At 45.1% G+C, this 27,487-nt stretch overlaps 1 protein-coding gene across 7 annotated transcripts in view; it reads left to right on the top strand.

The window, feature by feature from the left end:
• Positions 1-23,444, top strand: part of WT1 (WT1 transcription factor) — a 47,759-nt gene extending 24,315 nt beyond the window's left edge. For 2 of the 7 annotated variants that reach the window (XM_030828883.1, XM_003254374.3), the window contains exons 6-10: positions 11,146-11,242; positions 14,772-14,922; positions 18,435-18,524; positions 19,127-19,210; positions 22,027-23,444. In XM_030828883.1, coding sequence (XP_030684743.1) covers positions 11,146-11,242; positions 14,772-14,922; positions 18,435-18,524; positions 19,127-19,210; positions 22,027-22,148 — 544 coding nt within the window. In that variant the 3' untranslated portion in view covers positions 22,149-23,444. Of the gene's footprint in view, positions 1-10,780; positions 11,045-11,145; positions 11,243-14,771; positions 14,923-18,434; positions 18,525-19,126; positions 19,220-22,026 lie in introns of those variants that run through there. The other 5 variants (XM_030828882.1, XM_003254375.2, XM_030828885.1 and 2 more) reach the window with 3 other exon arrangements.
• Positions 23,445-27,487: the final 4,043 nt, after the last annotated feature.

Genomic DNA, 27,487 nt, shown 5'->3' with positions numbered 1-27,487 from the left:
CCAAGTTGGAAATGAGAAACACAGTGATTGTAGCACAGGGAGGTGAAGTGAGGTTAATGAGGATTGATGAAAGCATGTGTGTGTGTGTGTGTGTGTCTGTGTGTGTCTGTGTGTGTGTATTGGAGAGGGAGAGATTACATCAGATGAGTGGAAGATACCTTAATGATCCAAAGCAGTATTTGGACTTCTCCTATCCCTGATCTCTTCTGAGACCCTCTACTCACCATTTATCCTTCAGCCTGTCATCTGCCCAAGAAAAGATCATAACCTCTAAGTAGAAGAACATTGATCTGGAAGCTACACTAATAAAAAGTTATCCAGATAAGTGTTTTCTCTGAAACGAGGAGCTACTGCATATTTTAGTAGGAGTTTTTCTATTAAAAGCGAACCAGTTTATTTATTCTAGCTGTATTTCTGACTCTTCATTTTTAAAACAACAGATGTAGTTCTGTATGCCTAGATGGTGACTTTATCTAAAATGAAAACAGCTATTTTCTCCTTGATTATAAAAGTCACACAGGCTTATCATTTTTAAAAAAATTCAGACAGGACCAAAACATTATAAAGAGAAAAAGAAAATTCATCTGTCTTCTCACCATCCAGAGATAATGGTTTAAAAAAACATTTTGAGGTGTATTTATATCTTTGGAGAAAAAATTCTGGAAACATTTATCAGACTATTAATTGCAGTTACCTCTAAATATATTCGAGGGAAGAGACAAAAGCCTGAAACAGATGGGTTTAAGAGATGAGGAGAGGAGGTAAAGACCATGCTTTCATGGAGTTCTGCTGCAAAAGGGGGCAAAAAAATGGGGTTCTAGCTGGCTGGGGAAAGAAGGTCGGGAGAAGGAGTAGTTTTGCTTTAAATTGTTCTGCTTTTATTTAGTTATTTATCTTTAGATAGAAGTATCTGTATGTTTGTTTGCTGATGAGAATGATCAAGAGGAGGAAATAATGGGGCATGGTGGCTCACACCTGTAATCCCAGCACTTTGGGAGGCCGAGGCAGGTGGACCACTTGAGGTCAGGAGTTTGAGACCAGCCTGGCCAACATGGTGAAACCCCGTCTCTACAGAAATACAAAAATTAGCTCAGCATAGTTGCACACACCTGTAATCCTAGCTGCTCGGGAGGCTGAGGCAAGAGAATTGCTTGAACCCAGGAGGCGGAGGTTGCAGTGAGCTGAGATTGTGCCACTGCACAATTGTGTGGGCAACAGAGCAAGACTCTGTCTCAAAAAAACAACAATAAAAAAAGAAAAGGAAAAAAGAGGAGGGAAAAAATGGTCAATGGGAGGGGACAGAATCACTGGAACAGTGTCCTTGAAGGAGGTGGGAGAGAAGGGGCTCCATAGATAAGTTGGTGGGGCTGGCTTTAGCTAGAAGCTGGGATAGTTCATCTAGTAACAATATTAATTTATAAGAGTTCCTTCTGCCGGGCTTGGTGGCTCATGCTTGTGATCCCACCACTTTGGAAAGCTGAGGCAGGAATTCAAGACCAGCCTGGTCAATATAGCAAGATCTCATCTCTATAGAAAACAAAAAAATTAAAAAATTAGCTGGGCATGGTGGCACACCTATAGTCCCAGATACTTGGAAGGCTGAGGTGGGAGGATTGCTTGGGCCCAGAAGTTTGAGGCTGCAATGAGCTATGATGATGCCACTGCACTCCAGCCTGGGCAACAGAGACCATCTCTCTGAAAATAATAATAATAAAGAAAAAGTTCTTTGTTTATAAGAGTTATTTTGCTTGTCATATGTAATGAAAATATTTTCTCTGGTTTGTATTTTAATTCTGTTAATGGTTGTTTTCTGTCAGATATTTTTATTTTATGGGAAAAATAGTAAGTTTTTGTCTTATAGTTTCAAGTTTTTGACTTTTGGATCATGCTTAGATTTTTCCCATCCCAAGTGTTTTAAAATATTTAATTATTTCTGGTATTTTTAAAATTTTACTTTTTAAAATAAAGAGATGGAGCATGTCACACTCAAGCAAATAATAAAATAATATTTATGTTGATCTAGGGGCATCTGTGCCAGGTTGCCACCAGCTCTGAATGTGGATAATCCCAGTATCTATTCATTCCCCAAATAAGATCTGATAAGTGCATATGAAAGTGACTTTTGAAATTACTGTGGCTACAGGGAAATTGGATATGCATTGAGTAAAGTGTTAAACCTAAGCATTGTGGCATAACCACTGAGAATTCCTAGGGAATGCTCCTGGATCTTTTGGCCCTAAGTCCCTTAGGGCTGATTAATTCAAGTCCAGCAATCTGTGGTTCATACGAGTACACAGTGAGTACAGTATTTATGCGGAGATTTATTGTTTTGTTGTGTTTTGTTTTATTTGGTAGTTATCCTCTCCTAAGTCTAGCTTATATTATAACAGCCCCCTCCTCCCTTTTCTTCTCAGGCTGTTGGTTTATTGGAAATAGCAGGTCAGTTTTCTGGTAGAATATCCTACAATCTGGATTTGGCAGATTGCTTTATCTTACAGTCTTTTAAACTTGGGCCTCTCTCTCCTGTATTTCTTTTTTTCTGTTCTTTCTCTTTCTTCCTCTCTCTCTCTCTCTCTCATTCTTTCCCTCCCTCCCTCTGCCTTCCTTCGTTTCTTTTTTTCTTTTTTTTTTGAGACGTAGTCTCCTGTCACCCAGGCTGGAGTGAAATGGCCCAATCTTGGCTCACCACAACCTCCACCTCCTGGGTTCAAGCAATTCTCCTGCTTCAGCCTCCCAAGTAGCTGGGACTATAGGCGCGTGCCACCACACCTGGCTAATTTTTTGTATTTTTTAGTAGAGACGGGGTTTTACCATGTTAGCCAGGATGGTCTTGATCTCCTGAACTCAAGGGATCCGCCTGCCTCAGCCTCCCAAAGTGCTGGGATTACAGGCATGAACCACCACGCCTGGCCTCCCCTGTGTTTCCTAGAGGCTTGATTCGATTTGGGGTTCTTTTTTTATTTTCTTTTTTCCTTTTTCTTTCTTTCTTTTTTAGGTAAATGTAATTGATGTGTGGCACTGTGTTCAGCCTTTTCTCTTGTGTTTAAACTTTAAGGAAGCATAGTTTCTTAGCACAGATCCTTAAACAAGGGGGTGATGGTTCTCAAGGCTTACAGCGGCGTTTATTGTCAACACCGAAAAGAATCAGGCATTTCAGCATCTCACGTATGAGCCCTGAGTATCAAGGGTGGGGAGAGAAGAGGGGTTGATGGGTAAATTCCATGTTTTAGAGACACAAGGGTTTGAATGTCCCCAGGTGCTTCCCTTCAATCTGATTAACTCTGCAGAGGGGAGAAGACAGAGGTGAAGATGGGGGGATGCCTGCCTGGCCAATAACTAGAGGTGGGAGAGAGAAATGACAGGCCGAAGTTCCCCCTTTTTGAATATTCGTATGAATGCTAATTGCCTTCCAAAGGCTCTTTTTCTTTTCTCTCTTTTACTTCTTCTGTTGATAAGGGATTTCAGGGCGGCTCTGGTTTTCCTCATCTGTAAAACCTCAATTCCTTTTTATTAATCTTCATGTGCCTGTGGAATATCAAAGTTAATCATTTCTAAAGAAGCCACTCTTGCAATGTTAAGTGTTTTGTTTTTTGTTTTTCGTTTTTTTGTTTTTTTTTTTCCCAGGCCAAATCTCAGTGTACACGTTTTTGGCGTGAAGAGGGCTCACGATTTGTGTTATATGAGGGACATTTTTCTCTTTTTGCAAACTTTCTAAGGAAAGTGTGTATGCATTTTTTGTTTGTTTTTGTTTTTGTTTTTGAGACGGAGTCTCGCTCTGTCGCGAGGCTGGAGTGCAGTGGTGCGATCTCGGCTCACTGCAAACTCTGCCTCCCGGATTCAAGCGATTCTCTCAACTCAGCCTCCCAAGTAGCTGGGATTACAGGTGCCCACCATCCCACCCAGCTAATTTTTGTATTTTTAGTAGAGATGGGGTTTCACCATGTTGGCCAGGCTGGTCTTGAACTCCTGACCTCAGGTGATCCGCCCACCTCGGCCTCCCAAAGTGCTGGGATTACAAGCATGAGCCACCGCACCCGGCCGTGTTTATGCATTTTAAAGCTGTCTAGGAAAAGCAAATTTTCTCAGGATACATTTTTATGCATCTTAAAGCTGTTTAGGAAAATGTACAGTCCAGGCCACTGCCAGAAGTGAAGTGCCAAAGTGCATGCTCTGCTGATAACTGCTTCTGCTTATTTTCCCAGTTCTATAGAAATAAATTTTTTTTTTTTTTTGGTGGAGGGTAAACATCGTGCTCTGTTGCACATAAGCAGCTATTTCCATCAGTTAGCCTTGTGCTTTCTTTATACCAAAGGTCCCTAACCCCTGGGCCATGGACCGGTAGTGGTCTGTGGCCAGTTAGGAATTGGGCCTTGCAGCAGGAGTGAGTGGCAGGTGAGGTAGCAAAGCTTCATCTGTATTTATAGCCACACCATCCCTCGAATTACTGCCTGAGCTCCACCTTCTGTCAGATCAGTGGCGACATTAGATTCTCATGGCAGTGTGAACCCTATTGCGAACTGCGCATGTGAGGGATCTAGGTTGCACGCTTCTTATAAGAATCTAACTAATGCCCGATGATCTGAGGTGGAACAATTTCATCCCCAAACCACCCCCCCCCCACCCGCCCGGTCTGTGGAAAAATGATCTTCCAGAAAACTGGTCCCTGGTGCCAAAAACATTGGGAACCATTGCTTTATACAAAACTACATGTTGTGCCTCCAAGTAGAAGATGAAGAAGGCTAAAGAGGGAATGTTTCAAACCTGTCCCTCCCCACTCCCTTAACTCTCCTCTACCTTAGTCCTTTCCCTCTACCCCAGTTCACCTTTAAAACCTTCAGCGTGCCTAATTTCATTCATCCCGCTGGAAAAAGCTGGGAGTCATTCAAGTGTCATGATGATAAAAGTGAACTTGTAGGGTGGGGTTAATGCCACCAGGATTATCCAGCTCATTTGGAAGGAAGAACAGCACTGACCTGGACTGAAACTCTAGCTCTGCCACTTGCCATCCGACTGTGGGCAAATAATGCAATGTCTCCTTAAACCTCAGTATTCTTTGCTATAAAATGGGGATAATACTATATAAGCAACAGTTTAACACTTATTGAGTGCATACCAAGCACTGTGATTTACTTACCTGACCTATTGCATCAGTCTGATGGGGGAAGTGCTGTTATTTTCATTTTACATGAAGCTGAGGCCAGGGAGGAAGTTATGTCATTTGTGTAAGGTGATGGAACTTAATGAATGACTCCTAGGGTTCTACAGATTGAAAAATATATATATTTATGTATAAGTATATATTCTCTATATATTTATATATTCAACATATATTTTATTATACATTTATGAATATATTATATGTAACATATATGTATATTAAAAATATATATATATTTTTTACAGACAGAGTCTTACTCTTGTCACCCAGGCTAGAGTGCAGCGGTGCCATCATGGCTCACTGCAGCCTTGAACTCCTGGGCACAAGTGATCTTCCCATGTTAGCCTCCCAACTAGCTGGGACTATAGGTGCACAACAACATGCTCAGTGTTTTTTTAATTTTAATTTTAATTGTTTTGTAGAGACAGGGTCTTACCATGATATTGCCCAGACTGGTCTGAACTCCTGGGGCTCAAGTGATCCTCCAGCCTCGGCCTCCCAAAAGTGATGAGATTATAGGCGTGAGCCACCCACATGCCCTAAAGACATAAATTTTATTGATCTCAATCACCAGACTCATGAGATGCATACAATAAGTTGCAGATTGGTGGCCCTTGGGCCAGATGTGTGTTTTATTTGACCTGAAAGTGATTCTTTAAAATTTCAATTATTTGCAAGAACTTATAACTCAGGTGCTCTCAAAAAAGTCCAGATTTCCTACTTTTCTTTGAGAATGGAAAGGTATAGCAATGCTGGGTTCACACTGTTTACAGTTATTGGCTGGGGGAGCTGAGTCATGGCTGCCTCTGTTGGTCAGAGGGTGATGTGGCCAGGGTAGCCCTCCCTGTGAGTTCAATGTCATCTCATTCTTTAGGGTCGCCTTTATTTTACTTGTCTTACTTGGCCTCTGTAGGAATATTTGAGTTCATGGCTCTGTTTTAAATTAAAAAGAGTCAAATCCATATTCTTACCAATTTAGCAAACACATAAAATAACTGCCTCCTTGTCCAATAACCTGGAAATTCATAGAGAATAACAGAGGTGACCGAAGAGTTGAGACAGATAAATGTCTTAGTTTTCAAGTAGGAAAAATACCCAGTGGATTCTGGAAACCACAGAGTTAGCATGAATTCTTGGAAAAGTTATTAAGCCAGATCTTTGAGAACAGGCTGGGGAGAAAACAGGGATCATTACCAAGGTTGGTTAGTGGTATGCAAGACACGTGCCCAAGTCCGTTTCTTTTTGGGTAGAATTACCAGTCCAATAGTGGAAGTTCACTAATATAGTGGTTCTTCATTGCAAAAGATATTTGATATTTTTGGTGTCCTTGTGGACAAGGTAGGGGATGATGGGCTAAATGCTTAAATGGATGATTTGTGCTTGGTTGAACAATAAAACCAAAGGAACTGTTGTCTAAAGTATCTTTGTTAAGTTGGAGAGTGGCTTCTGGCACAGAGTGGTCTCTGTGGCAGGACAGGAGAAGCAGTCATATTACCCTGAACCTCCTCTCCCGTGAATTTACCTGCCTGCCTCAGACTCACCGTTCTTTTCCCCACTTGGAACCATACGCTCATGACACCTTGCTGTCAATTCCTGTGATCTTCCTGACTATCTTGGCCAAGGACTCATAAATCCCTTCTCCCTGTCATTCAGCAGAGTCAATTATCTTATGTCTCAAAAAGAAGTCTACTAGGAAACAAAACAGAAAAACGTGAAAACTGTTTGAAATCTTTTTTTTTTTTTTTTTTTTTGAGACAGAGTCTCGCTCTGTCACCCAGGCTGGAGTGCAATGGCACGATCTCAGCTCACTGCAACTCCGCCTCCCAGGTTCAAGCGATTCTCCTGCCTCAGCCTCCCAAGTAGATAGGATTACAGGCACGTGCCACCATGCCCAACTAATTTTTGTATTTTTGTAGAGATGGGTTTCACCATGGTGGCCAGGCTGGTCTCGATCTCCTGACCTCGTGATCCGCCTGCCTCGGCCTCCCAAAGTGCTGGGATTATAGGCGTGAGCCACCATATCCGGCCTCAGTCACTGAGTTTAGAGGATGCAGAGAGGAGCAGAGAGTCTTTGTATTCAAGGCCAAGTTTACAATGGGGCAGAGGAGATACACACAGATGGCTGTAAAATAGTAATATTTGCGGCTGGCCGTGGTGTGGTGGCTCACGCCTGTAATCCCAGCACGTTGGGAGCCGAGGCGGGAGGATCATGAGGTCAGGAGATTAAGACCATCCTGGAACACGGTGAACACCCCGTCTCTACTAAAACTACAAAAAATTTAGCTGGGCATGGTGGCGGGTGCCTGCAGTCCCAGCTGCTCAGGAGACTGAGGCAGGAGAACGGCATGAACCCGGGAGGTGGGGGTTGCAGTGAGCTGACTTCGTGCCACTGCACTCCAGCCTGGGTGACAGAGTGAGACTCTGTCTCAAAAAAAAAAAAAAAAAAAAAAATTAGCCCAGTTGTTCTCCAGGAGTCAGAAATGAGAAGGCAGATTTCAGCTTGTTTTTAAAGCTCCCTAAAATGGAATGGGTTCTCTTGAAAACTAGTCACCAGTCATGTTGATCAACTGTTGGGCAAAAGCTGGAAGAGATTTCTGCTTCGAATGGGTGTTAGTGTAGACGGCCTTTCTAGATCCTTTCTATCTCTGTTAGTCTGTGGTTCCCAGACCACCGAGTTGCTTTTTAAAAACTTATTTAGAGAGAATTGTTACCACATCAGATGCCAGTACGTTGTACTTGGTGCTCTGGGCACACTACATTGGGAAGTGTTGAACTGCAGGTTTCCACAATGTGGAATTGCATTGGTGTGTTTGTCTTTTGGAGACCCAAGTCCCCATAGGCGGGGGCCTGGCTGTTTTTTTTTTTTCCTCATGGACCTTGTAGGAGAATCCACTGGCATATTTGGCAGGTACAGTCTTGTTGCTTGTTGCTTCTTTTGTTTGTGGTTTGCATCTGGGTGTGCAGATTGCTGTTCCCCTCGAGTGTCACATCACTTCACTTCATGAGACAATTGTCTTCAGGAAAGTCTGTTCCCATGCCCCCACCCTCCAGGAACCCAGCTAACACCTAGAGCTTAGCTGTCAAGAGAGATTTCTAATTTTTACCCTTCGATGGCAGAAATTTCATGTTGTGTCCCTAGAAATCCTTCAGCCCTAGAAAATGTGGAAAGTAGGCCAGGTGCAGTGGCTCACTCCTGTGATCCTGGCCCTTTGGGAGGCCAAGGTGGGAGAATCACTTGAGCCCAGGAGTTTGAGACCGTTCTATGGAGGACATAGCAAGACCCTGTTTCTACAAAGATAAAAATAAAAATCAGCTGGGCATGGTGGGGGGCACCTATAGTCCTAGCTCTTTGGGAGATGGAAGCAGGAGGGACACTTGAGCCTGGGAATTCAAGGCCACAGTGAGCTATGATCGCACCACTACATTCCAGCCTGGGCAATAGAGCAAGCTCTAAAAAAGAAAAAGGAAGAAAATGTGTAAGTCACGTTGTGGCTCCATTCAGATGACTGAAGCAAGCAAAGGCAGCTTCTCTTCACAGGCTTTGAGGCAAAATGTTCTGGCAGCACCATGGCACCATTCTGGTCCTGCCCTCTTTCTGCTGCCAAATGGCCGTTGTCATCACCTCTCACTTTCCCACTGTCTGTACCAAGTAATTGTAAGGAAGGCAGACGCAGCCTCTTTCTCCTGGCAAACACATTCTAAGGGTCAGAAGGGCATATGTTCTTTGGGTTTGGCATTTTTGCCCAATTTTTGCATGTTTGACCCTGGGGCTACTTCTTTGAGACATTCCCCCTGCCCTAGATAAGTCAAAAATTACTTGAAGGATGTGGAGACAAGATATGGTAGGTTAGAGGGGCAGGCAGTTCTTTCTAAAATGCTTGGAGCCAGAAGTAAATGTGAAACCCTACAGCTTCTGTGGCCCTAGAGGGTGTGGACATTTCAGTTGTCCTGGCAGACGCTCTTCAGTTGTCCTGGCAGACGCTCTTCCCTTCCAGGCACTCTCTCCTCTGGATGAGTGAGTATTGGGTCAACTCCAGGCTTCCCCACACCACATCAGATGGAGTGGGCTGATCCACCCACCAGCTTACCTGCCTCCCTGCCCAGGATCCCTGGAACCAACTGTTAGAGTAATGGAGGCAGAGAATGGCATTCTCAGTGCTGACAGCCAGTTTAATCCCACCTGCAGGCTTTTAAAAATGCTGATGCGGCTGGGCCTGGTGGCTCACACCTGTAATCCCCGCACTTTGGGAGGCCGAGATGGGTGGATCATTTAAGGCCAGGAGTTCGAGACTCCTGGTGAAACCCCGTCTCTACTAAAAGTACAAAAATGAACCAGGTGTGGTGATGTGCACCTGTAATCCCAGCTACTCCGGAGGCTGAGGCATGAGAATTGCTTGAACCTGGGAGGCAGTGGTTGCAGTGAGCCAAGATCGCACCACTGCACTCCAGCCTGGGTGATAAAGCGAGACTCCATCTCAAAATAAATAAATAAATATACTGATGCATCCCTCTCAGACCACCCCCGACACTGATAATTTTTTAAAAGCAGATTTATAGATTTCATGGACCATATGATTCACTGATTTAGAGTGTACAATGCAATGGTTTTTAGTATATTCACAGTTGTATGACCATTACCACAATTTTAGGACATTTTCAGCAGTCATTTTCTTTGTCTTTCCAACTCCCCCAGTTCAAGGCACCCAACCACTAATCTAGCTTCTGTCCCTATAGATTTGCTTATTCCGGACATTTTATAGAAATGCAATCATACTACATGTGGTCTTCTGTGAATGGCTTCTTTTACTTAGCACGATATTTTAAAGGTTCATCCATATTGTAGCATGTATTGGTACTTTATTCCTTTTCATTGCTGAATAATATTCCATCGTATTAAGATATTCTCTTTGATTTATCCATTCATCAGCTGATGGACATTTGGGTTGATTCTACTTTTTGGCTCTTAGGAATAATGCTGCTAATGCACAATGTATACAAGTTTTTGTGTGGACATCTGTTTTCATTTCCCTTGGGAATATCCCTAAGAGTGGGATTTCTGGGTCATATGTTAACTTTATGTCTAACCTTTTGAGGAACTGCCAGATATTTTGCAAAGCAGCTGCATCATTTCACAGAGCTATTTCGTAAGAACTCTCCTCGGTGCCTCTAGATGTGATTCTAATGTGCTGCTGGTGCGGGTGAAAAACCTGTCTGCCTCATCTCATCTGGAAGTAAAATAACTGTAGAGCAGATAGAGGCATTGTATCTGAAGGAGAGAATAATTTTAGAGCAGAACATTCATGCCTTCCAAGTTGTCCTTTTCAGCTCTTCCTATGTAGTCGAAGCTTAACCTGAGCACCAGTTAGGGAACTAGTCAGTCGAATGCCGGAGGAAGATTCTCCAGTGCTCACTTACAGCACAGGCTGGCTACCAAGAGTTAAGCTGATCTGGAAAACTGACCTGTCATTTAAGCAGAGTGGGGCTACAGATATGTAATCCCCACTTCTGAGGACACATCTCTTTTTTCGTCATCACTTTTTTGGTGCTATCTGGTAAAAACTGAGTCATGAGGTGCCGACAAAAATTTAGTGCACTTAACGTGAAGCTTGAGGCATTCTGCTCATTCCTGAGATACTTGCAGCTGTCAGCCCTGCCGTCTAGATGGTAAACAACTTGCCGAGGATGAAACCCTTCCACTGTGGTTTTCCTCGGCTTGTCTGAGCGAGACCTAGACGGCGACGGTGCACGCCTAGGTCTCGCTCGCATCGGAGGATGAGGGAGGGGCTGCGAGGTGGCGGCCCCAGGATCCAGCGGCCTCGCCCGCCGCAGAACCCTGCATCTAAAGTGGCCCCATGGAGGGAGGCAAAAACCAACTATCTTTGTTCTGTGAGCTTTACAAACCATCATTCCCTCCTGACTGCAGATAAGCATTTCCAAATGGCGACTGTGAGCCACCCTGAGCCTTTTTCCCTTCTTTGTGTTTGCAGCCACGGCACAGGGTACGAGAGCGATAACCACACAACGCCCATCCTCTGCGGCGCCCAGTACAGAATACACACGCACGGTGTCTTCAGAGGCATTCAGGTGAGCACACAGAGAGGCCCCAGCGGGAAGGGGGCCGCACTGCCTCTTCCTCCTTACCGGCCCTTTAGTTCCTTACTGATGGACTCTTTGGCCCTGGCAAGCCTCTTCTTAATTGCAGGCTCCTTTAACATCAGGGACCCCTGCTCGTCCCCTGGGTCTGATAAGGCGGCTGTGTCCTCTGCTAGAGAGGCTGCCCCGCTGCCTGACGCTGCCCAAGATGCGTCCTCCAGAATCCTCTCCTTTCTGCCTTTACTGCTCCATTTGACTTCTCCAGGGCGGGCTGTGCGGCTTTTGTATTTGAGCTAATTGGGCTTGAATTAACCGCCCGGACCTCTTTGACTTCTAAGATGTGGGCTACGTCGTAAAGTGCCCACAGGTAGACTCACATCTTGCCAAGTGTTGATGATAATCATCCTAACTGTACCGCCTACGGCTGGACATTTTCTATATTATAGGCATTGTGCTAAGTTTTATACACGGACTTTAAAAAAATGGACTTTACCCTATTAGTACCATTTTGTATTGATGTGGTACATTTGTTATAATTGATGAGCCAATATTGATAAATTATTGTTAACCAAAGCCCATAGTTTACATTAGGGTTCACTTTTTGTATTGTACAGTTCTATGGGTTTTGAAAAATGCATAATGCCATGTACCTATCATTCTAGTATCGTACAGAATAGTTTCACTGCCCTTAAAATTCCCTACACACTCCACCTGTTCTTCCCTCCCTCTCCTTCTCTTCCCAGTAATCACCGGTCTTTTTCTTGTTCTTTTTTTTTTTTTTTTTTGAGGTGGAGGCTTGCTCTGTCACCTAGGCTGGAGTGCAGCCGCGCTATCTCGGCTCACTGCAAGCTCCGCCTCCAGGGTTCACGCCATTCTTCTGCCTCAGACTCCTGAGTAGCTAGGACTACAGGCGCCTGCCACCACGTCCGGCTAATTTTTTGTATTTTTAGTGGAGACGGGGTTTCACAGTGTTAGCCAGGGTGGTCTCGATCTCCTGACCTCGTGATCCACTCGCCTCGGCCTCCCAAAGTGCTGGGATTACAGGCGTGAGCCACTGCGCCCAGCCCAGTCTTTTTTCAGAATGTCATATAGTTGGAATCACACCAGATGTAGCATTTTCAGGCTGACTTCTTTCTCTTAGCAATATGCATGTAAGGTTTCTCCGTGTCTATTTGTGGCCTTTCCCCCTTCATTTCATCTGCAATACATCCTTATGAGGTAGGTACTGTTATTCTCTCCATTTCATGGATGGTGAAATTGAAGCCCAGAGGTGATGAATAATGTGTCCAGAATCAGATCGCTAGTAAATATTGGAGCCGAGACTAATAACACAGGTCTTGCCTGACTTCAGACCCCCTGTTTATACCTACCTCATGATAATGCTTCTTATGGAGGCAGAGGATGGTGGACAGTTTGTGGGAGGGGGAAGTCTCCAAGGAGCATGAAGAAAGTAAAGTATAAAGGTAAAAGTTTCGGAGAATTCAATAGACACTTTTGGTCTGCCACCTCCATAGACCTTCAGTCTGCCTTCCCTGCAGAGTCTCTATTTTGGGTGGTCAGAAGCACACACAGTTACTGAGGTTTCATTTATGGCTTATAAACATCAATCCGTGTGAGTAACAGCAGTGATACTTTCACCAGAATGGTCAGTACTCTAGAAATAAGTTGTATCTGGGCCAGACCCCACATGATATGTGGGGCAAGTAGCTCTGAGATGTTCTGATTAATGTTTCCAGAAGTGTCATGAAGAAAGAACAGTGTGCTCTCTACTCCCAAGCCTTTCAATGGAGAGGAATAAAGGCAAGGGTTACAAAAATATGGAAATCTGATGACGGTTTGGGGAGACATCAAGCCTCTCCCCTGACGCATACCATCAGAATCCTTCACCAGGACCCTTACTGAGATCAACAACTCCTGTTCCCATGTGCACTGCTTCTAGGATGAATTAAGGGAAATGGAAAATGCTTCCTTTGCTTTCTTTCCCATCAAGCCCAGTTTGTCAGGCTCACTTGCCATGGCCTCTAAAAAACTCCAGACCGGACAGGTATTGAGTATTCCAATCCAATAGCTGGCTTACCATTTAATTTTATGCCACCATTATCCCTGAGACACTATGGCCTATTAACATCAATGTTGTGTTGTATGTCACTACAGCATTTTTTCTCCCAAAAAGGAAAGTGACCTTTCAGTGCAGGGCAATGCGAAATAGGGACTAGAACATAAGCATGGGGTAGAGTGGAAAATGCACAGGGCGAGGAGTTGGTTATATTCAGAAGTGGTTCCAGGTCTTAGCACAAAGCATGGATGCACTTTAGGCCAGGCATGGTGGCTCACACCTGTAATCCCAGCACTCTAGGAGGCCAAGGTAGAAGGATCCTTTCAGCTTGAGAGTTTGAGACCAGCCTAAGCAACATAGGGAGACCCTATCTCTACCAAAAAAAAAAATTAGCTGGGCGTGATGACTCTTACCTGTTGTCCCAGCTGTTCAGGAGGCTGAAGTGGGAGGATTACTTGAGCTGGTGAGGTCGAGGCTGCAGGAGCCCCGATCGTGCCACTGCACTCCAGCCTGGGCAACAGAATAAGATCCTGTCTTAAGAACAAACAAAACCAAAAGATGGACGCGCTCTTGTGTCAGCATCTCACCCCCTTTGGAGTTGATTTGCTCATCTGTAAAGGAATGAGGAGAATTTAGTGGCCACTCAGGCACTTGCTCAGCTCCCATTTATGACTCCCTGACCCCAAGAAGAGGAAGGGGAGCTTGCCTCTTTGTTTTCCTCCAGTTCTTATTCTTGGAAGACTGACAACACACACACTGCACTTCCACAAGATAAAGGGGAGCAACAGATGCCCTGCAAAGGACGTGTGCAGTGCACAGAAGGCAGACGGATTCCAGTGCTTTCTGGCCTCACTATTAAAGGTTTTGCTGGCTTCACCATGGCCTTCTGGTGGGTTTTGCTTCCTTTCACAGATGGGACCCCCGAATCCAGAGGCTCCTTCTTCCTTGTTATTTGCTTATACTTGGACGATCTGGTCAGCATGGGGCTCATTCATTATCCCACTTTGTTCTAATAAGGATGTTCCCACCCATTGCAGATTGGCTCTGGGTCATGTGATCATGTCTCCAAGTGGGAGGGAGTAGTTAGACTTTGGGACTTTGGACTTGCAGACATCACTACCTCAAGAGGAGAAGCTGAGAGATAGAAAGGATTGGGAGCTCTTCCAGGTACCAGCATTTCTTTTGCAGAGGCTCTGGGACAGCCATTTCTTGTAGGTTTCATCCCAAGAGCCACTTCTGGTTGCTCAGTAGTGATGATCTTAGAGCACTGCATTGTAGAATGTCCCAATTTAGCATCCATTACTGATGTCTGCCATGGGGATCTGGAGTGTGAATGGGAGTGGTTTTAGGTCTGCACCTGCCACCCGTTCTTTGGATATATTCCAGTTCTCACTCTCCCTCAAGACCTACGTGAATGTTCACATGTGGCTTAAAGCCTCCCTTCCTCTTACTCTCTGCCTGCAGGATGTGCGGCGTGTGCCTGGAGTAGCCCCGACTCTTGTGCGGTCGGCATCTGAGACCAGTGAGAAACGCCCCTTCATGTGTGCTTACCCAGGCTGCAATAAGAGATATTTTAAGCTGTCCCACTTACAGATGCACAGCAGGAAGCACACTGGTAAGTGTGCCCACCGTCCAGCCTTGGGCAAACATGGTTCAAGAGCTCCTTTTCCAGGCTCTCACACTGCTAAGGACCCAGGTCATTTCCAGGATGGAAAGTAAGCACTGCTTTGAAAGGTCTGATCCAGGTGATGTAAAGAGGCTGTGGGGCCATTTTGCATTCTGATTATCCATCCTTTATTACAGAGGTCAGTAAACTGTCTTCCAGAAGGGCAGAGCAGAGTGGTAGAGACAAAGTGCCACAGAATTAAAGAGACCTGTGTGGGAATCGTGTTGGTGTTAGAATACTATTAGCATTTCTAAGGAGAGAGGAGCTAGCCTGGGAATACAGTCATCAGATGGTTTTAAGAGGTCAATGGGCAAGATCATTGTGAAATTTTAGAAGAGATGGTCCAAGGAAAAACTTATCTGCTTGGGTCAGTAATAATCAACCAGACAGGAAAGGGAAAATTGATTGTTAGTTTGATTTTTTTGTGATCACTTTAAAAAAAAAAAAAAAGGTCAGGCGTGGGGGCTCACGCCTGTAATCCCAGCACTTTGGGAGGCCGAGGTGGGTGGATCACCCAAGGTCAGGAGTTGGAGACCAGCCTGGCCAACAAGGTGAAACCCTGTCTCTACTAAAAATACAAAAATGAGCCTGGTGTGGTGGCACGCACCTGTAATCCCAGCTACTCGGGAGGCTGAGGCAGGAGAATTGCTTGAACCTAGGAGGCAGAGGTTGCAGTGAGCCGAGATCTCACTACTGTACTCCAGCCTGGGCGACAGAGCAAGACTGCCAAAAAAAAAAGAGAGAGAGCGAGAGAGATGATGATTTTTGATTTTTGAAGATAATGCCAATGAAACTGGATGTTCCCCCAGGTCAAGGAGGCTGCTTCTGGGAAACAGAGAACTGGCATTGTCTGGTGTTGGCCACCTTGAATGTGGACAGCCATGTCACAGAACGTTTGCTCTGAGCCTTGTGGGCACTAGGTGGGAGTGTGGGAGTGTGGTGAAACCCAGGTTTTCCTACAGAGGAGCTACTGCTGCCTTTTCCACAATCGAAGAGCAGCATTATGATAGGATCACTGTTACAACTGTATTATTACTGCTGATTTTGCTCTTGGGAAGCTGGAGAAAAAAGTGAGCTGCATTCAGATTTCCTTAGACCATTGGATTTTGCTAATTCACTGTGTCCAGAGGATGCAATTCTGGTATCAACCCGAGTTTGCACTCAGTGGGCCACAGACTTTGAGGCTAAAGAGGAGGGGACCAGTGGCATGTTATATTTTTACGCATTTCCCCAAATGGGATCATTTGAAAAGTGACTGTCAAGGTTATAAGGAAAATGAAAAAGTAAAATCCTGCCTGAAAAATGCAAGGGAATAAATGAAGGCAATATGGTTGTAGAACTTTTAATGGGAGAGAAGCACTTAGAATGCAGTGAGGGTTAGACAACTGTGGGAAGGGAAGGCAGTGAACAAGACAGCCAAAACCCCAGACCCACTGGAGCCTTTAAGAAACTCTTCCTTGCAGAAGATGAGCGCAGGTTGGTATTTAACAATCCTACAGTCCCCCTTGAAAGAGAGCAGTATTTTCTTATTTATTTATAACAGTACGGACTGTTATATTAAGTACTTTTTGGGTGTCAGGCTCTCTACATATAGATTTCATTTAATCCTCACTCACAAAACATTTATGAAGAGGATAGGATATAGCAGAAAGAGGACTCAAACTCCTGCTTTTTAACTGCAGGTTATAATCCTCCTTCTCAAAGAGTTCATGGTTTGTTTGGGAGCTAGGATATAAACAAATGAAAAGTGACTAAGAGAGTACATGATCATGTACTAAATCAGAGACAGGAGGCACCGAGGAGTTCGGAGGGTATCAGTTTGAATTAGGGTCATCCGAGACAGTTTCTCAGTGGAAGAACGGCTTGGGTTAGCCAGTGGAGGCTGGTAGTTTGGGCGGAGAAAGTGATAGATGAGCAGAAGCTCAAAGGCAGGGGAAGGAAATCAGACTCAATAGGGGTATCGACTTCTCCAGCTCACAGAGATGAAACATAAGGCACCAAGCTGGATACAAATACAAAGAAAGGGGCCAGGCGCAGTGGCTCACACCTGTAATCCCAGGATGTTGGGAGGCGTAGGAGGGAGGATTGCTTAAGGGGTTCAAGACCAGCCTGGGCGATATAGTGAGACCCTGTCTCTACAAAAAATATTTTAAAAAATTTAGCCAAGGGTGCTGGTGTATGCCTGTAGTCCCAGCTACTCAGGAGGCTGATGTGGGAGGATTGCTTGTGCCCACGGTTTTGAGGCTGCAGTGAGCTAGGCTCACACCACTGCACTTCAGTCTGGGCAACAGAGAGAGACTCTTGTCTCTGAGAAAAAATAAAAATAAAAAGGCTCCAGCCCTCAGGATTTTCCAGCCCACTGAAGAGTTGCAGAATTGTAGATCCAGACACAGCTCACCACATTAGACACCCTGGAATAAATGTCATGAGGGAAGGAAGGGAGATTGGCCCATGCAGTTTCCAAGCAGGCATTGCAGAAGAAGGAGACACCCAGGAGACTTTTTGATGTGGAGATAGGGATGGGGGACATTTAGTGTGAGCAGAGTGCAAGGAGGACTTCAGGATGTGAGCTCTGGCATAGTGGGGAATAGAGATTCATGAGGGAAATGGCAGAGGCTTTGAGGTTGGAAACGTAACAGGGGGCTGCCCTGCAACAGAAAGACCTGACTGATTCTGGAATGGATTGTTTCCATCCCAGATGCCTGTGACTCAGGATTCTCCCAGGAAGGTGGGAAGGCCTGGGGTTGCTCACTTCTCTTGGGGCTCAGGTCCCAGTATTTGGCTGAACTTTCTCTAGGGGGGGACAGGGGTGAGGCTTCTCCATTCTGAGACAGGAGGTTGGGTAATCCCACTACTGACTTCTCTTGGATAAAGCACACCAAAAACTTTCTCAGGGCTTTTGGTGTGTCTTGAGGGTCTCACAACCATGGAGTCATATTTGCTTGACTCAAGAAGAAGGAGTCAGCAGCAGAGAACACCAGATCTTCGGGCCGTAAAACATAAGACTCTTATTTCATGAGGTTGACCTCAAGGCGCGTGCATCCCAGAATTCTGCCTCAGATTCTGCCTGCGAGTTAAAGATTCTGTTTTTTATTTGCTAATATTTTTTGAGCACTCCTTCTGTGCTAGGCCATGGGCTGAGCCCTTTATGTGAAGGTCATAAATCCTTTGAAGTTGTTGGATTATTGGACCCATTTTACAATAAAGAAACCACACCTCACCCAGGGCTTTTTTTTTTTTTTTTAATGGCAGAGCTAGATGTGAGTCTCGGGGCAGAATCCTCTGGCCCCTGAGCTCCCATTCATTTGTAACTTGCAAGTTGGGGATCATCCTCCCCTAACAAGCTCCAGCGAAGTGCCTTAGGCATTTTGGGATCTGTTCAGTCCTAGTAGGAGAGGTTGCCTTTAATGAGATCCCCTTTTCCAGTATCCTTTTCAAATAGAACATGTGTCTTCCCCAAGGTGAGAAACCATACCAGTGTGACTTCAAGGACTGTGAGCGAAGGTTTTCTCGTTCAGACCAGCTCAAAAGACACCAAAGGAGACATACAGGTTTGTAGGTTCACTTCTCATTGCTGGCAGCTGTGTTCCCTTGGGCTAGGATTGATTTCATGATTCTCTTCGTTGTTGAATATGAATGAGAGAGTCAGCCATGTATTTAGTTTTTCCAGTATTTTTCCCCCATAATCTCTGGAGATGTTCCTCCCCTTAAATAAAGAAAAAGAAAGAAAAGGAAACACCCCACATTTCCCCTGCAAACCACAGAACAGTGAGATCCCACTAGCAGTGGGCTGATGATACGCTGAACATCAGCAAAGAATGAGGGTGATGGAGAGCGGAATCCAACTTGCAGTGTGTGATTCACTTTTCCTGTCTCTGACACAGCTGAGATCTTCCAGCTGGTGAGAAGCTGGACCCCTGTGGTTAAGGAATGGTTGTTCCCAAGACAGAAGCAGGTCCTTGAAGATTACTGTGCAGAATCAGTGATTCTTGTTGGGCCTGGGGGACTGGGGAAATCTAAGGGTGAGGCAGATGCAGACGTTGCAGGCATGGCTGGAAATGCTGGGCTCCTCCAGCTGCCGGAAGTCAGCCTTGTGGGCCTCACTGTGCCCCACATTGTTAGGGCCGAGGCTAGACCTTCTCTGTCCATTTAGGTGTGAAACCATTCCAGTGTAAAACTTGTCAGCGAAAGTTCTCCCGGTCCGACCACCTGAAGACCCACACCAGGACTCATACAGGTAAAACAAGTGCGTAAACTTTTCTTCACATTTATTTTTCATTATTTTTTTAAACTATTGTGGAATGAAATTGTGATGAGAGGGATTGGAAAAGACTAGTGTAAAAGTTCTAAGGTTTAGACTCAGTTGAGAGAAGGAATAGTGCATGGCTATCTTTAAATAATAAATAATAACATTTTTTAAAGAAGGGGAGGGTGGAAATACAGAGAAGGAGAAAGATGGGAAAAGAATGGCTGGTGTGTGCAGAATGAAAATGAAGAGATAAGCCAGGTCCCTACTGTTTCCAGTTTGTTGCGTCACACATTTTGTCACTCTGTTTGATATGATAATCAACTTTACAGAAAAGCAGCAGAAATTCTAGAAAGCCAAACATTTATTCTTCTGAGAGCACATGTTTCATGGCACTATTTTCAGAGAACTGAGTCCTTGCTCTGCTGAAAGTTAATGCCCCAGGAGCGGTCTTGGTTTCTGCTGGACCAGTATCAGTGTGTGGATATTATTTCCTTCATACTAGTACAGAGAGAAGAATAGGGCATTTATTTACTGGCTGCTGAAGGTTTTTGCTTTCTTCAAGTCTGGTGTGATTCATAATAAAAATAGCACCGCCATTGTTGCATATCTTCTACCTTTGGAAAGAGGGTTAATGTTTAGCTTATCTAAATCTATCTCCACAACATGCTTGTAAGTAGAGTAAGGTAAGACCAGCTGTGGTGGCTCATGCCTGTAATCCCAGCTCTTTGGGAGGTTGAGGTGGGTGGGTCGCTTGAGCCCAGGAGTTCAAGACCAGCCTGGGCAACATGGCAAAACCCTGTCTCTACGAAAAATGCAAAAACTAGCTGGGCATGGTGGTGTGCACCTGTAGTCCCAGCTATTTGGGGGAGGCTGAGGTAGGACGATCACTAGAGCTTGCTTGGGAGGCTAAGGCTGCAGTGAGCTGTGATCCCACCACTGTACTCCAGCCCAAGCAACAGAGCAAGACCCTGTCTCAAAACAAAACAAAACAAACAAAAAAAGTAAGGTAGGCATGTTTTATTCCCATCTTACAGATGAGGAGACTGAGGCAATAGTAATTCAATGGCTTATCTAAAGTCACAAAGCTAGTAAGTAGCAAATCCAGTTCTGTCTGCTTCCAGCCCACCTTGTCCCACTTGCTTCTTTATTGGAGAAGGGGCAGGCATTTACTCTGCAGTCCAGGGAGCATGGAGAGTCAAGTAGAGAGTCAAAGTCAGCAAAGCTGAACACCACTGAGAGACCGAGAGGAATGAAGATGATGAGAGACAGAGTTGGGATTTGTCCATTAGGAGCCAGCCCTTAATGGCACTGCTGGAGGTGGGGTTGGAGAGTGGGAGCCAGGCCGGGAAGAGCAGAGGAACAGCGAGTGAAGGAAAACACGACATCACAAACCCCTGGGCAGCCCCAGATTCTTCGCCCAAACTGGCTGCATTTAAAAACCGAGCCAAGACACCTGTGGCCCATGGTTGGTGGGATGGGATCTTGCTTCCCTTCCTCAGGTGACTTTGACGCTTCTTTGACTTAGTCCTGAGCTCACAATTTGGTGGCAAAGTGTTATACTCCCTTGTACGCTGCTGTCACACTCCCCAAGTAAGTGTGACATGACCTGTTTTGCCAGCAGACTGTTTAATACCACATTTGATTGGCCTCCAGTCTGACTCTGGGACACCAGCCCTCCTGAGACATTTCTCAGTGCTTGTCCCAACCGGTAGTTCTCAGAGAAGGCCAAGTGGGACCAGCAGTATCTGAGAAGATCCGTCAGGTGGTACAGGGTTTGGCTTCTGTGCATTCTTCCTTAAGATGGAGCCGCAGCTGCTTTTCCATCATGGCTAGGCCTGGGAGGTGTGATACAGGAAAGAGCATGGGCTCTGGAATTCGACAGACCTGGAGATTTGAGTTCTGCCTGGATCCGCCCTCAATAGATGTCCTACCTCATCTGTAGAGTGGGGATAATAACGCTTCCCCTACGGGCTGTTGTAAGGCATACATGAGGGTGTGTGTGTGTGTGTGTGTGTGTGTGTGTGTGTGTGAAGCCCAGCACAAGGCTTGGCATATGTTAAGCATCAAATAAATGATAGTTATTCTCCCTAGTAAGAATGAGGCTTGGAAAGAATGTCTGAGGGCTCTTTGGGTGGAGAAGCCTCAATCTTTTGGCAAGCTTATTAAAAATCTAAGAACCACGCCCCAACTAGAATCTTCCATATAACAGGATTATGCTCTCAGTAACACTTGAAGAGAAAAAAAAACCAACACATAACATGTAAACTGGTATCAGTGATTTATTTTAAAGTATCCAGCCCATCCAGGGTATCTACACAGATAGAAGTGTTAAAAGCTTCAGTCACAGTTGAGATCCCTGGACAGTGATCACTCAGTAATACCCTGGGTAGATGACCCGGAGGCTTCTGCAGCCCAGTTCATCTCAGTTCCCAACTTACTCAACAAGGGGAGAAATTTACACAGTTCACAAAACATTCTATCAGCAGAAACTGAAACAAACGTTTTTCCCCTTAATTATGAATTGCTCAGACATTTCCCTCAACTTGACTCATTCTTTATCTCCCACTTTCCAAGTTTTCTGACCTAAGAATATAACTTTTTACAATATTTCGATCCTTAAAGCCCCCCCAGAGGTGCTGCCGTTTCAAGGCTGCCTGGGAAATGAGCTCAGTTGGTTAGCGCAGGGATGGAATGATGGGAAATTCAGAGTGGGTGCCTTGTGATGACTTCACTCGGGCCTTGATAGTTGAACTTGTGCCTGTCTCTTCGTTGCAAGTGTCTCTGACTGGCAATTGTGTCAACAGGTGAAAAGCCCTTCAGCTGTCGGTGGCCAAGTTGTCAGAAAAAGTTTGCCCGGTCAGATGAATTAGTCCGCCATCACAACATGCATCAGAGAAACATGACCAAGCTCCAGCTGGCGCTTTGAGGGGTCTCCCTCGGGGACCGTTCAGTGTCCCAGGCAGCACAGTGTGTGAACTGCTTTCAAGTCTGACTCTCCACTCCTCCTCACTAAGAAGGAAACTTCAGTTGATCTTCTTCATCCAACTTCCAAGACAAGATACCGGTGCTTCTGGAAACCACCAGGTGTGCCTGGAAGAGTTGGTCTCTGCCCTGCCTACTTTTAGTTGAGTCACAGGCCCTGGAGAAGTGGCTAACAATGTCCAGTTAGTTAAAAGCCCATTGCCATTTGGTCTGGATTTTCTACTGTAAGAAGAGCCATAGCTGATCTTGTCCCCCTGACCCTTCCCTTCTTTTTTTATGCTCGTTTTCGCTGGGGATGGAATTATTGTACCATTTTCTATCATGGAATATTTATAGGCCAGGGCATGTGTATGTGTCTGCTAATGTAAACTTTGTCATGGTTTCCATTTACTAACAGCAACAGCAAGAAATAAATCAGAGAGCAAGGCATCGGGGGTGAGTCTTGTCTAACATTCCCGAGGTCAGCCAGGCTGCTAACCTGGAAAGCAGGATGTAGTTCTGCCAGGCAACTTTTAAAGCTCATGCATTTCAAGCAGCTGAAGAAAGAATCAGAACTAACCAGTACCTCTGTATAGAAATCTAAAAGAATTTTACCGTTCAGTTAATTCAATGTGAACATTGGCACACTGCTCTTAAGAAACTATGAAGATCTGAGATTTTTTTGTGTATGTTTTTGACTCTTTTGAGTGGTAATCATATGTGTCTTCATAGATGTACATATCTCCTTGCACAAACGGAGGGGAATTCATTTTCATCATTGGGGGTGTCCTTAGTGTATAAAAACCATGCTGGTTATGTGGCTTCAAGTTGTAAAAATGAAAGTGACTTTAAAAGAAAATAGGGGATGGTCTAGGATCTCCACTGATAAGACTGTTTTTAAGTAAATTAAGTAACTTTGGGTCTACAAGTATATGTGAAAAAAATGAGACTTACTGGGTGAGGAAATCCATTGTTTAAAGGTGGTTGTGTGTGTGTGTGTGCGTGTGTGTGTGTGTGCATGTGTGTGTGTGTTCTGTTGTGTTTTGTTTTTTAAGGGAGGGAATTTATTATTTACTGTTGCTTGAAATTACTGTGTAAATATATGTCTGATAATGATTTGCTCTTTGACAACTAAAATTAGGACTGTATAAGTACTAGATGCATCACTGGGTGTTGATCTTACAAGATATTGATGATAACACTTAAAATTGTAACCTGCATTTTTCGCTTTGCTCTCAATTAAAGTCTATTCAAAAGGAAAGTGGCAAGATTCCATCAGCTGTATTGTGTTCAAATCTCAAGGCCACTGAGCCTCTCTTAAACAGGTAAGAGAAGACGCCACCGACATCGATGGCTACTAGTGAGCCTATCCAGGTCCTGACCACAATTTATTTCTCTCTGTCAAACTTCAGGAGGGACTTATATGTCCTAGAAGCAGCAGAGAATACCCTCACCTTGCATTACAGAGTTATTGTGCTCGTGCTGTGGTTGGATGGGGTTTGTGGAAGATGTGGTGATTATGTTTTAAGGTTTTAAGGTTTATTTTAAGCAGATTATCATTGCATCCCATCATTCCAGATCAGCAAAAGAAAACAGAGAGATGTTAATGGTAACTAGTCCTTTTGAAAAGTTCACAGATACATCACTGGGAGGGCATAGGCTGAACACCTAGTACAGTTGAATTTACAACTGTCCTTGCTATAAATCAGCTCAGCAGATTGACAACTGCTCAGCCTTTCCAGGGCAACTGAGTGTGAAAGCAAAGATCTATATGATCTATAAACTATAAACTCTCTTTCTGTTCTGGTGTATGGTTTTTGAATTGTAAATAAGGAGATTAATTTGGTGCAGCCCCTCTCAGCTCCCTTATCTTGGGGCTCGCATGCATTCCGGGTTTTATGTCTTCATTTAAAATGCGTCTCAAACAGACAGAAGCCTAGCCGTGGAGACTGTTTTACATTGAAGTGCAGCTCAAAGTTTGGGCAGCCTAAAAGTCAGGTCCGGAGGCCCCTCTTATTTTGCATCTGGCTCTTGCATCACTGTTAATTATAGCGAGTGTGGTGACTCATTTATATCAGCCGTTTTTATCTTTTCCTGCCAGAAGACAGCATTTCTCTGGAGAAGCTCAGGACAAGCATGGCAAACGTCAGCGAGTCGGAAAGAGCCAGGTCTTACAACAAAAGTACAGCCACATTGATTGTTTCAACTGCACAGGGAAGAACAGAGATTCTCAGACGACCCTGTAAGTTTAGCTTGCAGTTAAGATCGTGGGCTATGGCAAGCAGACCAACCTGGCTTCAAATTCTAAATCTCCAGTTTCCTTATCTGTGAAGTGGGGACAAAAGTCCCTGCCTGATAGGATCATAGTGAGGTTTAATTTTTTTTAAGTATGAAAACATCAAGTACATAGCACAGGCTTATAAACGTTATCTAGGAAAACTATTACCCAAGAACTTACTGGCTTATTTCTTTTACCACTCCCTCCTCCAGGCATCCTCTTGCAGTGTCTAGCCATCCTCACAGGTCAGCTCTGAAAAATGGTAAAAAGTCCATTGCCCTCTACCCCAACTCAGAGTTAATAACTTTCGCAGCAATTGAGCTTCTTGCCAGCCTTGCCACGGAGACCATCTCTGCTTGCTGTGTGTCTTCTGTAAAGCACTTGTGAACGCTGTATGTGTTTCTGAGACCCACTGTGTTGCTCTTCCACAGACTGTGAGGAGTTAGTGGGTGAAAGTAGGTCAGTGTACCCTGTGGCCCGGGCTTGAGGCGGTGTTGGGTGCAGTGGTCAGCATGTGCACTTCTCCATCTTGCTTTATTTACTGCGGCACCTGGTTTAGCATATGACTCAGTACTCCCAGCTCCCCAACTCCCTCTGCTGGATCTTCCCAGACTCTTCCAGTCACCCGGAGCCCTCTCCTCTCTGAACCTCTGTAGCATTTAGAGTACATTTAACATTAAATAGTACTTTAGATCAGAATAGTGCTTTCCTATCCTTTTTGATCTTTAGGACAATCCTGTAAGGTAGACAGGGCAAGTGTTATTCCCACTTTACAGATGAGGAAACTGAGGCTCAGTAGAAGTAAGTGGCTAAGGCAGCACTTAGTTTTGGTCTTCAGCATCCAGTTGTCCTCCCAAAACATGCTTGGTGGTGTAGACTTGCACTCTGCTCCCTTGCCTCATTTTTATATATCCTTTTTTTTTTGGCTGGAGTGTAATGGTGTGACCTCGGCTCACTGCAACCTCTGCCTGCTGGGTTCAAGCGATTCTCCTGCCTCAGCCTCCCAAGTAGCTGGGATTACAGGCTCATGGCATCATGCCCAGCTAATTTTGTGTGTGTGTGTGTGTGTGTGTGTTTGTGTGTGTATTTTTTTTTTTTTTGAGATGGAATCTCTCTCTGTTGCCCAGGCTGGAGTGCAGTGGCGCGATCTTGGATCACTGCAACTTCCAACTCCTGGGTTCAAGCGATTTTCCTGCCTCAGCCTCCCGAGTAGCTGGGATTACTGGCGCGCACCACCACGCCTGGCTAATTTTTGTATTTTTAGTAGAGATGGGGGTTTCACCATGTTGGTCAGGCTGGTCTCGAACTCCTGACCTTGTGATCCGCCTGCCTTGGCCTCCCAAAGTGCTGGGATTACAGGCATGAGCCACCATGCCGACCTTCTTTTTATATATCCTATCTTCTCTGCCAGAGTGTGAGCTTCTAGAGGGAAGGAGATCTTCTCCCTTTCCTGCATTACTTCCATTAGGGCTTCTCAACTTTCATGTCCATGGACAGCAACTGGGGAATTTGCTAAAGTTCAGGCTCAGATTCAGAAGTTCTGGGGCTGGGCTTTGAGAGTCTTCTTTTCTAACAAGTTCCCAGGGGATTCCCACTGTGCCGGCCTGTGGATGACGCTGTGTGTAGCAAGGATCTACAGGGTGGGCTTGTTAAATACTTGAAGGGTGACTGATGAGATTTGCACTTGACTATCCTGGGATGGTGCTGGGCCCTTCTAGTCCTTGAGAGGAGCCAGTGAAGATGGCCCAGGGCCCTGCTGTGAAGGTCCACTGTGGGTCAAGACACGCACGTTGAATGCAGTCAGAGGAACTGTGTGCACTAGCCCAGGGGAATCCATCCATGAGGGGGTTGTTTTCAAACACAGTTGGCAGATCCTATGTTGGTGACTTCCACAAGTTGGGGAGACTTCCACAGGTAAGATCAAGTGTGGTGAGGGGCCACACCTGCCTCTGCAGTCCTTGCACCTCACTCAGTCACACATCTCAGCAGCAGACCCCTGCCTCCCTGATGCCCTGTTTTCCAGCATCCACAAATTGAAGTCGTTTGGCCTTGGTGAGGATGTATTCCTTATGAGTCCCAAGCCTCACTGGCAGTCAGGGTTTTCCCATGTCCTGCTGCTACTAGGAACTACTTTCTTGGCTCTATTGGGTAACAAAGAGCAAAGGTGACGGTCCTTGGAGCCCTGTCCTCCCTGAAGGGTGTTTGCAACACTGATCTTGGACTAACGGATGTGCCAGGAAGAAGTTTGTGTGTGTGTGTGGGGGGGGCAGTGGTGGGGGGGTTGATTTTGCTCCCCCAGGGGATATTTGGCAATTCTGGAGACACTTTGGATCGTCATGACCAGGGCAGGGGTGGGATACTCCTGGTATCTGGGGGATACAGGCCAGAGATGCTGCTAAACAACTACAGTGCACAGGACAGCCCTTTCCTCCCCCTTCCCAAAGAATGGTCTGGCCCCAAATGTCAATAGTCCCCTGGTTGAGAGACCCTGGCATAGAAGAGGGAAGTCACTTGCTGTAGAGGGACTGTTACCAGATGAGAGGGGTGATGGGGTGCATCTTGGCTGGCCTAAGAATTGCTCCCTGGGCTGTCTTGAACCCACCATTCTGAATTAACTGACTCACGGAGGCATTGTTCTTCAAAGTCTTGAATCAGGCAGAGTGGCTTGTAGGAATTTCTCATAGGTAAATGCATGAGAACCACAAAAAGAGAAACAAACCCCTATGGAAATAGAAAGGTCTGGGCTCTTCATTCAGGTCTTTGCTTCTAGTGACTATTTTAATTATCAAGTGGTTGAAATACGTGCAATTATTTATTTGATAGCATCTTGCAAAACTGATAAATATAAATATTCATGATGATGATCACACCCGGTCTGATTTCTATTGTCAGTTGATGTTATGCTGAGAAAGTAGCTGATTCCATGGAGGGCTCTGGGCTTTCCTCCATTTTTCAAGCAAAATCCTGATTCTGTTAGCTCTCAGGTGGCCTTGAGAAGGAAAGAGAGAGCCAGACAGCATAGGAAG

This window comes from Nomascus leucogenys, chromosome 15, assembly GCF_006542625.1.
Source record: "Nomascus leucogenys isolate Asia chromosome 15, Asia_NLE_v1, whole genome shotgun sequence".
NCBI classification, from domain to species: Eukaryota; Metazoa; Chordata; class Mammalia; order Primates; family Hylobatidae; genus Nomascus; species Nomascus leucogenys.
The sequence above is the reverse complement of the archived record's forward strand: the minus strand, read 5'-3'. Positions and strand labels throughout refer to the sequence as shown.